This window comes from Pinus tabuliformis, chromosome Q (assembly GCF_031772625.1).
Source record: "Pinus tabuliformis cultivar Carrire ecotype Pingquan chromosome Q, CPIR1, whole genome shotgun sequence".
Lineage (NCBI taxonomy): Eukaryota > Viridiplantae > Streptophyta > Pinopsida > Pinales > Pinaceae > Pinus > Pinus tabuliformis.
Genome location: NC_142296.1, coordinates 347,171,377 through 347,188,717, shown reverse-complemented (window position 1 = coordinate 347,188,717; position 17,341 = coordinate 347,171,377). Strand labels below are relative to the sequence as shown.

Below are 17,341 nucleotides of genomic sequence, written 5' to 3'. Positions count from 1 at the left end.
GGCATATAAAGGGTGGAAAAATCAAGGCTGGAGCACCTCATGTACCACGATTACTCCCTCCTATACATTATATACCCAAGTGTGGGCTTCCTGTCTACTAGCTATCCTTGTACCCCAGCATGTGGCCCAGCGATGCCCCTTCTCATTCCCTATTCCATTCACCTATTTATCACATGCCACCACCTTTTAAAGGATGTACCTTGGACATATTATCCCCTTTAAAAGTAGAAACCACCTAATGGGATACTTGGTTAACCCCATTTGGAGTTTGGAGACATTAGCACATGCCAAAGCCCATTATGGAAGGGTAGACCATTATGAAGTCCCCATCCATGGTGCATGGTTTGTAAGTTCTTTTACTTGATTTCCTTGATGACTTGTTGTATTGGAAGGCTAGGGGACATATTGGTCTTATGCAAGATTGCAAGTGATCTCCATCTTGGGTTTGGTCTCCCTATACGGGGTCCTAACCCTCCAGAGGGCTACATTGGCACATGTAGGGTTTGTGTTGAGAACCATGGGCCTCCACAACATCAGACATCACTCCATGGATCCCAGAGATGTTCAAGGATTGCTCGAGATTCAACTATTGGACGAGGAAGATGCACCTGGTCCAACCAGCCTCACAACTGTACCATGCACTTGGTAGCTGACCCAAGAGTTGTAGGATGATGTGGCATCACCTACACCATCATCTGAGCCCTTACAGATGGTCTACATGCATCTTTGACTTACTTGGAGACCCATGAGGTCACTTGCGTGCCTTCACAACCATTGGGAGCACCACATGTTTATTATGTGGAGAACAAGGTGCCAATCCCTTGTCCATTAGTTTTGGAAGTCGAACTCATCATTTTGGCACCTATGGACTTCATCATGCCTCTTAGAGAGCCCAATGACATGCATTATTGATCATTTAACCTCTTGGGAGGCTTATTATTCTATTTGTGAACTAGTTTGGTGGGCTTGTCACCAATAGATAGTTATTTGCACATTATTTTAGTTGATTGGCTAATGTAGGCTCAAATTAGGTAATTTGAACTCCTAATGAGTTTATAAATAGGAGATACATGAATTCATTTGTATCATCTCTTTGGATTGGATCATTCTTCTCTTTAGAGAATTTCACATTTTTTCTGGGATGATGAATTGGAGCATGGATGAATTTTGATGTTTGTATTGGAGTATTTTATCTTAGAGCTTCTTTATTGTCAAATTGTTAATGGTTGGATATGTTCTATTCTTGTTTTACTTTTGTCAAATGCATTGAATTGGATTTTCGCTATACTAGGGCTGCATTGCATAATTGCAAAATTATGGAATTATTATTTTTATATAGCATATCTCAATGTATGGGCCATACATGTGAATGAAATATCTAAAGGACAATTCTACTAGTGAATTTATCTTGAAAAGCCATTTCGTTTTGCAAAGCGAAGTATAAAAACTCTGAGGTTACTTCTTCTTGCCCTAAAGGCCAAGCAAAGTAGTCCTTAAGGCCTCCTTGACCGAAATACGAAGTCCTTTCTCATCATTCTCCTAGACTCCATTCTCCCCAAGGGATTAGGCACTGGTCTACCAATAGGTGATCACTCAAAGAACATTTTGTCCACCTCTTCCCTTTCTCTTTTAGGTCTAGCCAAGTTGGGTCACCTAGGGCATCACTTTCTTGACGAAATAGCCATAGAAAAAGTTTGATCTCCTAGCCTCTACTGCGTTGGTGTGTCCTCAAGGCATCCTCCAAATTTGAAACCATTTTGACGGTGGAGTTATTAGATAACCCAAGCCCTAGCTCTGAGATCAAACTTTGCCTTGGTATTCCCTAGGCTTGCACCTTATAGGATCAATTTGACACTTTTAATTGAAAATTCTTGCTTTGATCCGTTCCCCTTCCTTGTCTGGGTTAAGAACATCATTAGTTGCTAGATTCTCTTTCCTTAACTTGGGTTAGGTCCACTTGGTCCTGTATGGTCCCATACCTTTGAAAGTCAATTCTTCAAGAACCATTCGAGATGTCAAGTTCAATAAGGATTTTAGGATTGGGAAACTACTTTGCAAGGCACATTCCTCTAACCCGACCTTCAAATCCTCACCACCTTATCCGAGAAATCTTTGTACCTTGCTTGGAGAGCAAGTAAGCTCCATTCTTTACCCCCTTCTAGGAAAATGATCATTAAGGTCTCTTCACATCCATTTGTTGATTCATCCTTCACAAGTGACTTCCATATACCAGGTCTCCTCCCATTGGTGAAAGTCCATAAAGAGTAAGGAGTCTTAGCTGAGGTGATAGTGGGCTTAAGTGCCCGTTGTTGCCCTTGGCCTAGCAGGTGTCCCTTTTAAGAATCTTTTTAAGAATAAAGAATAATTCTTTTTACATGATACAAAAGCCCAAGAAGGGTCTAATAAAAATGGCAATGACTCTATTGACTCAAAAGAAAACCTAGAAGCCTTCAATGGAGGCTTTGACCTAGAAAACATTGACCCAAGCATGAAACCCATGCTTTAAGAAGTCATTTTCTTAATAATAAAGTTTATGGAGATCGACACTAGTTACATTCATCAACACAAATGTGGAGCTATAAATTCAAATTTAATACCTTTTTCTTTTCTTGATGAAAATACCAACCATGGCTAACATATTTCCAACAACTTCTCGATGGATATACAAGATCAGAGATGAAATTGATGGTAGTATTGAGAAGTACAAAATAAGGTTTGTGGCGAGAGGGTTCTCCCAGTAGGAGGGAGTGGATTATGAGGGCACATTTGCACCGTTTATTGGATATGCATTCATTAGAGCAATTATGCCCATTGCTTCAGAGATGGGGTGGAGGATACATCAAATGGATGTGAAGACTGCTTTCCTCAATGGGTTGATTGAGGAGAAAGTGTATATTGAGCAACCTTAGGGCTTTGAGGCACATGGGAGAGAGTCTCATGTATGCAGGTTGAGAAAGGCTCTTTATGGGGTGATGCAGGCTTTGCACACATGGTACGCTAGGATTGATGGATATCTTCTTGGTTTGGGCTTCACCAAGACCCTATAACTTGTATTATGTACTTGTTGAGGGTGAGCCACTCATCTTGGTACTTTATGTGGACTATATTTTCTTGACAGGATCATAGAAGCTCATAGGGATGTGCAAGGAGGATCTTGCTTCTGAGTTCGAGCTGAAGGACATAAGCTTGATGCACTACTTTTTGGGATTAGTGGTGTGGCAAAAACTGGGAGAGATTTTTTTGGGCAAGGCAAGTATGCAGTTGTGATCTTGAGGAGGTTTAGGATGGAGGATTGCAAGCCCATGTCTACACCGATGATCACTAACATGAAGAAGCTGAGTACTTCTGAAGGTGAATTTGTGGATCCCACATTGTATATGCAACTGATAGGTTCCTTGATGTATTTAGTCAACACCAAGACAAATATCCCTTTTGTTGTGAACACACTCGACCGGTTCATTAGGTGGCAACAAAACATGTGTTGAGGTACTTGCGAGGTATGATGGAATTTGGACTACATTATGTCAGATTTGGTGGAGTGGAGGTTTGAGGGTACACAGATTTTGATTGGGCTAGGAGTGATGTGGAAAAAAAACCCATGTTTGGATGTTGTTTGAACCAGTGTTTTACGACTCCGACTCCGACTCCGACTCGGTCGAGGATCGACTCCGACTCCGACTCCGACTCCGACTCGGTAATGACTCGGCCGGCTCGATTTCAATGACTCGGTCGTTGTAAAAAATACATTAAATATTTATTTTTTTTATTAAAAAACATAATTTTAAATATTTTAAACATAATTTTAAAGATTTTCATTCATGTTTCCATTGTCCAAAGTTCAAACACACAGTGGGGGAAGAGTCGAAGACAGTTTTGGAATTTATTGAAGGTGCTTGGCCCTTTCTTCTAGACCACATATGAAGTATCTGTGGCTCCATTGAAGCTACCTGGAACTATAATCTTGAGCAGTCACATAAAATGCTTGAATCTCCATGTTCATTGCATATGCTAAGTATGAGTTCTGTTGAGGTTATGAGTCATGACAATGTTTGCATTAACAGTTTTGTTGGTGACTCTTCATCCTACAACAACATGTAAAAGTTACACAATTAACCAGTCCTATTGTTTGCAGCATTAAGGTGATTGAAGAAGTCTTGGTAACAGTATGGTGGTGGAGCACATACATGTGCATTGATCTTTGGATCCTTGATCAGAATTTCTGAAAGGGTTTGAAGTTTGAACTTTGTATTGTTGATATGAGTATTTTCATAAACATTATTGTCCATACTGTGATAGACAGAAGATGCAGCCTTCTCTTCTGTAACTTTTGATCCATCACATGTGAAGGTTTAGGTCTAAATATTGACTCTACCGTAGTCACTAATCACTATCAGTAAAACTTGGATCTCTCCTATTCTATAAACTATAAAGAAGAGATGAATTGCAGAGCTGCAGCCAAGAGAGTTGATTCAGAGTGAGGTTGGAGAATCAGAGACATGAATTTACCAGTAGCAAGATGCTATTGCTGTGTATGAGTCTAAGAAGACTAGAAAGCATGAGTTTACTAGTAGCAAGCTTGAAGACTCAAAGGCATGAGTTACTAGTAGCAAGGTGCCATCCATGAATCTAAGAAGACTCAAGGCATAAGTTTACAAGTAGCAAGAATCAAGATGCAGCCTGTATGGTCTTGTTGCCACAAGCATACTTGCAAAAATATTGGAAATGTTCCCAAATTAAGAACAATACAAAAACAATCCATGGCTGCATTTGAAACTAATCAATCTTATTCTTTACTAGATACATATTACAGACTATTCGGCATATGTCTTAGAGAAATGACGAGCTAGTTGCTATGTAATTTTCATGTTTTGAGTTAATAGACAGTGGTGGAAATGGTTGCTGCAATATTAGCTTGCTGTAAAATTATAACACTTATATTGTGATTTCACAGTTCAGGAGTGACTCGGCCAGCTACCCGGCCTGGTTGACCGAGTCACATATGACTCGGCCGAGTCATTGGATGACTCGGCCGAGTCATATGTGACTCGGTCAACCGAACTGGGTAGCTGGCCGAGTCACTCCCCAGGCCTTTGACTTGGTTCGACTCGGCCGAGTCGGAGTCGATTCGGCCGTTTTGTAAAACAATGGTTTGAACTTGGGATCAACCATGATCTCATGGTATAGCAAGAAATAATAGTTAGTGGCAATTAGTTCGGCAAAGGCAGAGTACATGGCAACAAGTATGGTGAGTTGTGAAGAAACATGCCTTTGCAAGATGCTTGTAGGACTATTTGATCTAGTGATGGGGCCAACAATGATCCACTGTGATAATCAGCGTTGCATTAAGCTCTCTGAAAATTTTGTTTCATGATAGGTCCAAGCATATTGAGATCATATATCACTTCATTAGAGACAAGGTACAAAGAGGTACTATGAGATTGCAGTACATTTCCACAGAGAAGCATGTGGTAGATATTCTCACTAAGCCTCTAGTAAAAGGGAATTTTGTGAAGTTTCGAGATAAGGTGGAGGTAGTGGAGAATTTTTTCCTTGTTAGGAGGGAGTGTTGAAGTTTATAGTAGCTTTAGAAGGTCTTATGCATATGCTTGGTGTCTTCGCATGTGGAAGACGATTTATTGCCTCTTTAGGTGCTTGCGTGGTGGAGTAAGTGATTTATGTCTTCTTTCCCAAGTCTAACTAACTTTGGAAAAGTACAATAATTAAAGTCCATTAATTATTGTGGACTATTAAGTGATTTTCTAAGGATAATAAATTTAATTATTTAAGTGACTTAGAAATGATCTCGTGTTTATTTCGTTGATCCTCTAGAAGGGAGATTAGTGTTAAGGATTTGTGTGAAAATATCTAAATAGAAATCCTACTGCAGTGATTGATATTATTTCTTCTACTTATTATCTCAGAAATAAGTTATTCACAGTGTTCTTACAACAACAAATGTCGAAATATATTCTAATATAGCCTCCACAATTAAAATATTGCAGAAAGTAAATGTAACGAAAAATACTGGCACAAATACAATCACAATGACAGAATTATTTTTGGACAATCGTCCTCGGAAAAACCCAATGTGGGAAAATCGGTTCAACATATGAGGGTTACTTTATTATTTTTCAGCAAATTCTGATGTACAAATTACAACCAACAAAATAGGAGTGATAAATTTTACAAACGCTTCTTGACAAATTTCTGATCCAAGTGAAGTACTCCTCTTCCCGGAATCCTTCTCCATCCGTCTGCGTCAAAATTCTCACACTGGCCGAGCATCTAGCTGCCCACGCAGGGTCTGCGTCAATCTGCCTTTGCGCTGCCTCTTTCTTCGTCACCTTGTTCCTGCTCTGTGTCTTGCTGCCTTAGACTCTCGAAAGATGCTGATGCTCTCTCTTCCTTTCTCACCCGCAACTGTCCATTTGATTCGATTTTCTCTTGCCGAACTTTGACCAGTGAGAAAATTGATCTTACTCGGGTAACTGAGTATTCGCCTCTGGTTATTTCTCCAAGTGCCCATCAAGCCTCCACTTATAATCCTCTCATTGATCAATCAACGACCCAAATTAGATTCCAATCAATGGCCAATATTATATTGACTTGATCTCTGCCTTCTTCTAGAAGTTTCACCCGCAATTTAGATTAATACCCTTAATTATTTTAATTTACTAAGTTTAGACTTAGGGTCCCATTACAAATAATTAATAATTTTAATAAAACTATCTCCTGGTGGAATTTTCCAAAACGATTTCTGGGTATTGGAGAATGTATGTGTCTAAATCTCCCTACAAATTTTGAAACTTAGAGCACATCCGATGCTACCAGAAATCAACACTCCCTCTTGGTGAGGAATGTGCTCTAGCAATGCAACTTGTTGAAGCATCATTTTGTTCTGTAACATCTCCCTCTGCGTTGCTGATGTCTATCATGCTGTCCACCAACCTCTGCGCAAATGCTACATCTGTACTGCTGATGACCCTACCATTGTCAAGACTGCATCCATATTGCAACTACCTTTGAATTTCTGCATCTGTGCTACTAATGACACCGCCACTGCCAATTGTCCCTGTACTGCAAACTACTGCTGCTACTGAAACGGATTTTCTACCGTACCCATCTGCTCTCTAAACTGAGTGAACTTAGGTCTTCCGAGAGCCTTTGTGAGTATATCGGCTACCTGCTCTCCTGTGAGGACATATTATGGCTGCACTGCCCCACACTGAACATAGTCTCAGATAAAGTGACATCAGATATCTATGTGTTTCGACCGATCATGAAATACTGGATTCCTAGAGAGTTTGATACAACTCTGATTATCGCAGTAAACCCTGGTCACGTCCATCCTTTTTTTGAACAAGCTCACAAGCAATTTTCTGAGCCATATAGCTTTGCACGTAGTTGTGCTAGTTGCCATATATTTTTCTTCTGTTGGGCTTAGAGCTACCGATTTCTGCTTCCTGCTGCACCAAGATATCATACCTGATCGAACACTGAAGCAGTAACCCAAGGTCCTTTTTCGGTCTACTGAACTGCCCGCCCAATATGCATCTGTGAACCCATTCAATCTAATGTCCTCCCCTCGGGAGTATTTCAATCCATATCCGATTGTTCAGCGCACATACCTAAGAATGTGCGTAGCTGTTGCCTAATGCACCCTTTTTGGTTCTACCATGAACTGACTAAGAGTGTTGACAACAAAGAAAATGTCCAACCTAGTGTGGACCAAATACATGAGCGACCCAATGAGCTGCCTGTACAAGGTGGGGTCTACTTCCTTGTCTTCTGATGCATCTATTTTCTTCCAGTTGGTGATCATGGGAGTAGCCATGGGTCGACAATCCTGGATTCTGAATCTCTTCATAATTTCTGTAGCATATCTTCCTTGTCCAAGGAAGATCTCTCCATTCTTCTGCCAAACTTCCAACCCTAGAAAATATTGCATCAACCCCATGCCCTTCATGTCGAATTCAGCTTCAAGATTCTTTTTATAATCTTGTATGAGCCTGGATGACCCAGTTAAGAACAAGTGATCTACATATAAGACCAAAACAAGTGGTTCATTCTCTACCATCAAATAGTAGAGATTGAGATCAACATCAATCTTGACAAATCCCAACTACTGCAAGTAACTATCAATCTGACCATACCATGCTCTAGGTGTGTGCTTGAGCCCATACAAAGCTTTCTTTAATTTGCAAACATGAGTTCTCTTCTTATGTGTTTCAAAGCCTTCAGGTTGTTCTATATACACCTCCTCTTCTATCACCCCCTTCAAGAATGCTTTCTTGACATCCATTTGGTGAATCTCCCATCCCATTTGTGCTGCTAGGAATATAACGGATCTGATAGAGGTGTATCGAGTAACTGAGGCGAAGGTCCCTTCATAGTCTATTCCTTCTTTTTGAGCATATCCCTTTGCCACGAACCTTGCCTCGTACTTCTCTATACTGCCATCTACAGTGTACTTGATCTTGTAGATCCATCGTGATCCTATAGGTGATCTATCTTCTGGTCTAGGTACTACTTCCCAGACATCATTCGTGATGATAGAGTTGTATGCTTCTACCATGGCATCCACTCATACTTGGTGTTGAACAACTTCCTGAAAGCTAGAGGGTTTTTTAACTTGAGCTACCAATGCTTGGTATCTATCAGTTTGTCTACGTTGCCTTTTCTCTGTTGTAGGAGCTCCAACAAACTCCTCTGCGTCCCTTAGTGTCTGCCGTACTTCTCTGCTGGTTCTACCACTGGTGGTGGGAGGCTCAACCAACTACTCCTGATCCTGTCGTTCCATTTGCTGAGAACTATCTGCATTTCCTCCTTCTGAGGAGATATTGGTATTGGTCACTGTACTCGATCCAGGTGTCTGTCCTCATGTCCGTCCTCCTTGCTGCCCTTGTTGCTATTGGACTAATGGGACACCTCCTGACTGATCTTCTGCAGGCATCTCATGAGATTTCCTGAAAGCTTTGTCCTCCATGAACTTTGCGTCCCGTCTCACTACAATCTTCTTGCTGCTAGGAATGTAGATTCTGTATGCCTTTGAGGTCTCGCTATATCCTACGAGATACCATTTTTTTGCAGTCTGATCCAGTTTACTGCGCTTCTCGTCTGGAATGTGACAATAAGCCACGCTTCGAATATCTTGAGATGACTGACTTGCAGCTTCTTCACTGTGAAGAACCCTTCTGGCATTTTCTTCCCCAATGCTCTATGATGAGTTCTATTCTGGATATACATCGCTGTGTTGGAAGCTTCTGCCCATAGATACCTAGGTAAATCTCGATCATACAACATAGATTTGGCTGCCCCAACAATAGTTCTATTTTTCCGTTCTTCTACTCCATTCTGCTCCGGATTATATGGAGTTGTCCACTCTCTTTTGATGCCCTCCCTTGTGCAAAAATCTGTGAAGCCTTTGTTTGTATATTCTCCACCATTATTTGAATGCATTACTTTTATCTTTTTCCCTGTCATATTTTCAAGAAGAGCTTTAAACTCTCAGAAACTATCAAAGACCTCATCCTTTGTCTTTAAGAAATAGATCTAGGTTTTTCTGGAGTGATCAACGATAAAGGTGACAAAGTATTCGCCATCACCAAAAGCTCTTGTGGACATAGTACCTCAGATATTTGAGTGTATCAATCCTAATACACATTTTGCTCTAGGGATAGTTCTAGGAAAAGCTGCTTTAGTGTACTTCCCTAGCACACATCCTTTGCATAAGTCATCATGTTCACTACTAAGGCCTGTTACTCTTGTAACAGTCTCTCTTAGCGTCCTTAGTGCTGCATAGTGTAAATGCCCCATTCGCCTGTGCCATAATTCATTTCGCTCCTTCTCACCATTATAGTTGCTGCCTATCAGTGCCATTGGTGACTCAAGCTGCAATCTATACAACTTGTTGCTTCAAATCCCAATTTTCCTTTTCTTCTTCCAACTTGGATGCTTGACGTATACTTTCTTTCCCATGAAGTATACATTGTATCCCTTGTCTTGTAACTTGGACACTGAAATCAAGTTCATTCCTAATCTTGACACATGCAGAACATTGGTGGCTCGGATGCTGGTCCTTGCTTCCGTCTGAAATGCTATGGTGCCTCTCCCTACTGGAGTACATTTCGTTATGTTTCCCATAGTGATTTGGAATTCCATTTGTTCTTCTTGATAGCTCAAGAAATGTTCTCGTACTCCAGTCATACGAGTTGAAGCTCTGCTATCAATGTACCAAACATCTGCTGACGCTGAATTTTCTAGGCATGCGGTTTCTTCATCTAATCTAGTAGATAGTTCTGAGATACTTTGAGTATCCATATTGTGCTAATTTCTGATGCTAACCTGTCCCAGCAATTGCTGCAGGAAAAACTGCGTCCCACCTGAGACAACCCCTCTTACTGAATCTTCTATTGTGTTGTTCCTTCTACCACTGACAAATTTTGATCGGAAAGACTTACCTCTTTGTCGACTCACTCAGAGAGAGTTTTCCCACGAAATCTAATCCTCTTGGCTTTGAACTGCGCAAGCCCCTTGGAGATTCGAATTACTGCCCTTGCAGGAATTTCAAATTCCTTTCCTTCAACGCTGGGTCTTCTGGCTTCTTCCTTCTGCTTTCTCTTAGCTCTGATACCATGTGAATATTTCTAAATAGAAATCCTCCTGTAGTGATTAATATTATTTCTTCTACTTATTATCTCAGAGATAAGTTATTCACGGTGTTCTTATAGCAAATGTCGAAATATATTCTACTGCAACGTTCACAATTAAAATACTGCAGAAAGTAAATGTAAGGAAACATACTAGCACAAATACAATCACAATGATGGTTATTTTTGGACAATCATCCTCGAAAAAATTTAATGTGGGAAGACCGGTGCAACAGATGAGGGTTTCTTTATTATTCTTCAGCAAATTCTCATATACAAATTACAACCAACAAAACAAGAGTGAGAAGTTTTAGAGACGCTTCCTGACAAATTTTTGATCCAGGTAAAGTTCTCCTCTTCCCCGGAATCCTTTTGCGTCCCTTTGCATCGAACTTCGCACACTGGCCCAGCGTCTAGCTGCCCACGCAGGCTCTGCGTCAATCTGCCTATGCGCTGCCTCTTTTTGTGTCACCTTGTTCCTGCTCTACGTCTTGCTGCCTTGCACTCTCGAAAGATGTTGATGCCCTCTCTTCCCTTCTCACCTGCAACTCTCCCTCTGATTCGATTTTCTCTTGCCGAATTTCGACCAGTGAGAAAATCGATCTTACTTGGGTAACTGAGTATCTGCCTCTGGTGTATCATCCAAGTGCTCATCAAGCCTCCTCTTATAATCTTCTCGTTGATCAATCAATGGCCCATATTAGATTCTAATCAATGGCTAGGATCATATTGACTTGATCTCCGCCTTCTTCTAGAAGTTTCACCTACAGTTTAGATTAATACCCATTAATTATTTTAATTTCCTAAGTTTAGACTTAGGGTCCCATTAAAAATAATTAATTATTCTAATAAAACTGTCTTAGGGTGGAATTCCCCAAAACGATTACTGGGTTTTGGAGAATGCATGTGTCTAAGCCTCCCTGCAAATTTTGAGACTTAGAGCAAATCTGATGCTACCAGAAATCAACAATTTGGATTTAATGAAGATTATAAAAGGAAACCTAAGAGAGAGGTGAAGACACAAGACATGAGACACAAGGAGAAAACAATTTTCTTTAGTGTGAGTGGCTTAGTAGACTGAAGTGTAGAGGATGAAGAGTGCGAGAGGATTTGAGGGTGTATCCAGGTGGACGAATAGCTGGAGATTGCAGGGTCGAGTTACTGAAGTGAGAGGGAGGTCGATTTACCAGGGCTGAATTTCCTAAGACGCGGAGCCAACTTGAAGGGAAGGTGCAAGGTTGATTTGGTGGCAAATTGCTGGGCTGGAATTCTCCATGTTGAGTTCCTTCAGTTGTTGATTTTCGGTAGGCTGAACTCATCCAGTGGGGGTAGAGTTACAGGTTCCAATAAATGTATTTTTCCTTGTAATTCTTTGTGGGTCGAATACCCTAATTTTCCATATTAATGAATGATGGAAAATTGTTGTGGGTATTTGTCTGTTGCAATGTGTGATTGATCTTCCTGATTTTTATCGTCTATTGCATATAAATTCTAGAAGTTAAAATACCAATGATTTTATTTTTGGCAATTCATAATTTATTTTGGTTAATTAAATAAATTGTTGCGAATAAATAATTGCTGTGAGAAAATAAATCTGGGCTAGTATTAGGAGATTCACCACTGCTCATCTACCTCTCTCTCCCATAGCTACCTCCTCCTCTAACTAATCAGGGATTGATTTCATGGCAGGCTTCTCGGTTTCAATCCCCCATGCAGCGGTGGTGTCCATAGTTAATCCTGCCCAGTGAGATGGAATCCACGTCAGCTGTTTTGTAAAGTGCCTCACACACAATTGGAGATTGTAGTAGAGGTAGTCCATGCCATTAGGGAGCAAAACTAGTCTCCTGCTCAGTTGCTCTGCAAACCCTTTTTTTTGTTTGCAAAATGAGGGAAAATACTTACACTGGCTTGGCGTTTTTTTTTTGGTTGTATCATAATTTTATTGCGATTTCTATAATAACATTGTGATTTTTTTGGCAGACAAAAAATCGACAATTTTTATTCGCAATAAGATCATCTCATTGTAAAAATTGCAACCTCGTGATTTTATTGCGATGTTGGTAACTATGGTTTTAAAGAGGCTTGGAGCAGATCTAGCTTCAAAGACTAGGGCAGACCCACTATGTGCCCCAGAGGTTAGGGCTAGGAATCTTACATTATTGAAGAATGTAATAAGGGAGTGAGCTCCAGTTGGGTCATCTGAAAATAATTTGGGTGGAGGGTTTGTTCAAGAGGGACACAGAGATAGAAATGTGGTTTTAAAGAGGCTTGGAGCAGATCTAGCTTCAAAGACTAGGGCAGACCCACTATGTGCCCCAGAGGTTAGGGCTAGGAATCTTACATTATTGAAGAATGTAATAAGGGAGTGAGCTCCAGTTGGGTCATCTGAAAATAATTTGGGTGGAGGGTTTGTTCAAGAGGGACACAGAGATAGAAATGCCAACAGTACTTTGGTGAAAACTTAATAATCATTATCCATAAACATAACCAAGATGAAGAAAGACCACTTACTTGAATCACCATGCATGTATTCAAGTTCTTCTAATATTCATCCATGAAAAGAAGACTATCCACATCAACAAGGCCTTCTTCATAATAATCCGGGAGAAGAAGGCCATCAACATCAACAAAACCCTGCAAGATGTCACTGAACTTATTTCTCCATAGCCAAAATTAAGATACACGAGAAAATTTCAGAAGTTTCAGACTTGCTAAGAGATTCTCCCCTTAGCCAACCATGAGAAAACGAGAAAAAGTCTCTCTCTTTTTAGAGGAAGAAAGACTCAACTTCCATTTACAATTAAAAGTAATTTCCTAAGTGAAAGGCCCTCTTGTGGAATTAATTAATCTAAAATACTAGATTTTAGGGGCTTTTCAAAAGTGTCTGCAAGCATGGCATCCAGCCTCCAAAGGCCCTTCAACACAAGCAAACCACCCAACCCTGTCCTCCAAATGTGGATATCAAATCCCCTAAGTGTCCAAGGCATCATCCGGAAGGGGCTGTTTTAATGTGCAAGTAACCATTCCAAAGATGGGAATGGCTTCAATGTATGCAGCAAAGGTTCCAAACAGGCATGTCTAACGTTGAAACTGGACACTTCAGTCCACCACAAATCAGCAAGTGAACTCTCCGAGTGTCATCCAAGGTGGACAAGCGGCTCTGAAATCTCCTTTACATGTAGACATGTACGTTGGGTTAGTCACAAGTTCAGGTCCATCAATTAGAATTTATTTGAGGTCAGTCCAGTTTTAGTCCTCTTTGCATTACAGGTCAGCTAAAACAAATACCAGGAGACTTTTCAGGGACCCATATATATATATATATATATAATTTTAAGGTCATGATCAAGCCAGACACCATGGTGTATGAGATCCCCTTGTTGGTGGGACAAGAGACTCCCCTCTGCGCAGTGACTTGACTGCTACAGTATGCAAATGTGTACATACTCTACCCTTCTATGGATTTGAACCTGTGACCTCAAGAGGAAGACTTTGCTAGGGTTCTGATCTGTTCTTCAAGACAGAGGTCTGTGACAAGCTGTGAGCACTGCAGGTGCTGTTTTTAACAAATGTAGAGTGCTGCTGTTTTTAGGGTGCTTTGTATCAGATGACATGCACAGGGAAGGTGCAGCATTTTGGGCATTTTAGCATGGTATCGCATATATCGTTTATATCTAATATGTTCAGGTGGTGGCTGCACTTTTTGAAGGGTATTCTGGGGATGTTCCAATCTGATTTCATTCACATAGCCGTCAAGTGGAACATGCAATTTAAGGAGACCTTATGTGCTTTATTTAGCAATTGGGAGGAGAGAACAAAGCATTCTTGCTTTTCCTATGTCTCGAGGAGTTGATTTTATCCATCAGTGATGTCTTTCATCGTAAAAATTTAAAAGCACTCCAGGCAAGGCAATCTTCATCGGTGCTTGTTTATTCTTTGCATTATTCTAGCCTCTCTTCTCATCTCGCAAAGCTGTCGGTAAGCTAATCTAGAGTTTCATCATAGGCTAACAAGGCTTTAAGTAGTGACTATATTCTAGGTCCCCTCCATTTCATTGGGACGGGCATGGTTTTGATTTGTATCGTAATTAGAGGGGATGGGCTTGGTCTTGATTGGTATCGGAATTATGAAATGACATCTTCGATTTTTGAAAAACGAGTTTGTTTGTTTTATGAAGTCACCCCATTGTGAGAATTCATTCAAAGTGGAATTCTCTCTTTGATTTTCAATTCAGTTGCAAAGTTCTTTTAGTTAGGGAGATTTGATATAGGACCATCGCTGTTTCTTTAAATCCTCAGTTTGCTCCATCATTCGTTGGGCTTGGCAACAGTCAGTTATAGGATATTTAGTATCTTTTGTTCAGGTATATGCAGTCTTTAATTGTAAATCTGCACTTTTCTTTGCTGTTTTAGCAGATCTAATTAGCAGATTTTCAGGTTAGGAAAATGAAGATGTCTCTTGTGACATCCCCCCCCACCGCGGAAACTAGCAAGCACTTATTTTGAAGTGAGAAGAGTACTGGGAACATGAGTACTTTTCTTAAGTAGTCATTCGACTTGCCATGGGAAGTTTTCAAGGGACAACTTCTAGTGATGTCACCACCCTCTCATATAACTATCAATTGCAGTAGCATAAAGCATTGCATTTGTGTAGGATAACATTATAGTTCTATAATGCCCTAGCTGAACCACTTAAGAGCAAAAAATCATGTTTGCATAATGAAATGCAGCAGTTCTGACTTCGCTTCAACATGTTAGTGTAATCTCTGTATCTCGTGCAGGTTAGGCCAGATATCTATGGTCCCTACACAGCTTCTCACAATATCCAAACTTTTCCTGATTAAGCATGTGGCTATGTTGAATGTTGCTCTTATGGAGCCGATTGAGAATTGTGGCTTTGTCATCCAGTGTTCCTCAAACAGTGTTTTGTATCTGAAGGGCTGTCGTTGCTATTGTTTGTGACAATTATCCTTGGAACCAAGGTGTTCTATAAGCTGTTTTGTAAGTTTTTGACAGGAGCAATTGTGTAGATGAAGTTTTTCATGTATAAGATTTGTTTGTTTGTAATTTAAAACTATGGGATGCTTGTAATTTCAGAGTTGTCTTTACACAAGATTTGTTGAACAATCCTGTATCTGATATTATATACTTGAGTGATTAAATACAGATGATATGCCATACATCCTGGGCAAGGCAATGCAAGCATTGGTAATTGTTAAGTTTTTTGTGGTTGATTTGTCCCAACGGAATAAACATCCAGCACCTTAGCTGGGTAAGCTTGATAAAGTTGTGCCAAGTCCTTTGATTATGGACATTTTTGTAGAATGCAAGGAAATTAAAGACTTAATTTTCATATCATTGAAATATAAATTTAATACTCTATTATACTGGCAGGTAAGATGTCAAAATATCCTATTATGTTTTTAGTTGCTTCAATCATAAATCAATTATCTAATTGCACGTTTGCTCTTTACTTGTTTCTAATAACGTTTTTTTACCTTTTGCCAAACACATGCAGCTGGAGGCTTGTGCACATCCTTTCTTTGATGAGCTGCGTGATCCCAATACACAATTACCAAATGCTCATCCTCTGCCACTTCTCTTTGACTTTACACCCCAAGGCAAGTTGCTCAAGTCAAATGTACATCTGGTGTAAGTGTTCAGGTTAGAAATGATTTGTAGGTTTTAGATGCTTATTTCCAGTTGTACGTTATGTATTCTACAGAGTTGCAAGGAGCCTCACCAGAGTTATCTCATCGACTTGTGCCTGAGCATGCGAGGAAGCAAAATCCGTCATTAACGGTGTAATTTCAATATATATTTAAAGAAAACATGTCAGTCATTGTGACAAACAACTTAATGAGGCTATCTCCCATTACAATTCAAAACATCCTTTGTCAGGGACAAAAGTGGAGCTTATCAGTGTTAAATTAACCACTGGAGAATTCTATATCAAGTGGGAGGTACAAAGATATTAGCAGCACATATCTCAGTATTGAACCGTGTTGTCAGAGATAGCTAAAATGTGTGGATTGAAAATTTACCTGTACCTTCTTACTTTTTCTCCATTTGTAATATGGACTTTTTTGTGGTCTTCACATTCATCATAGTTTTGAGTCCCCTGCTGAGATGGCATCCAGGAGATGGTCAGTTATAGAAGACATATATGTTTTGGTAGACAATTGTCCTCTTTTGTAATATGCAATGAAGGCAGATGGAATGGACATGGGCATTATATCATGAAGAGGGCCAGAACAAAGGTCCATGAATTTACCTGATGGAAGATGGCAATTTGATTTACAGATGGTTGGTTTCATGTGAGAAGGTTGCTAAATTTCACTTTAGATTTTAAGCAGATGATATTTGTTGTAATATTTGATGTTTCAACATTTCATGAACAGATATATAGGGTAATATTATAATTCTACGTTGAGGCCTTCAAAATTTTACGAACTAGTCATCGTGAAGAAAAAGCTGGAAGTCATGGTGTTACTGTAGTATGTTTTCTGTCGTGCAGGAACTTTGATGTATCCGATGATTGAAGCACTTCATTCCTGTTGATTTTTCTTTCTCCCGAGGTGTTTGTTTGAGTGTGGGGCATAAATATTTAAAGACCATTAAATTATGAGCGCATATTTAATCTTTTGGATTTAGTATATAAGAATCATCTGAGATACGAGGTTTATTTCAGCT

The 17,341-nt window shown here is 39.9% G+C and overlaps 1 protein-coding gene across 1 annotated transcript in view; it reads left to right on the top strand.

Moving 5' to 3' along the window:
* The window catches only part of LOC149219611 (shaggy-related protein kinase epsilon-like), a 198,217-nt gene extending 181,142 nt beyond the window's left edge, over positions 1-17,075 (top strand). Inside the window, exons 7-8 of the mRNA XM_089384426.1 lie at positions 16,167-16,269; positions 16,374-17,075. Coding sequence (XP_089240552.1) covers positions 16,167-16,269; positions 16,374-16,456 — 186 coding nt within the window. The 3' untranslated portion in view covers positions 16,457-17,075. The remainder of the gene's footprint in view (positions 1-16,166; positions 16,270-16,373) is intronic.
* Positions 17,076-17,341: the final 266 nt, after the last annotated feature.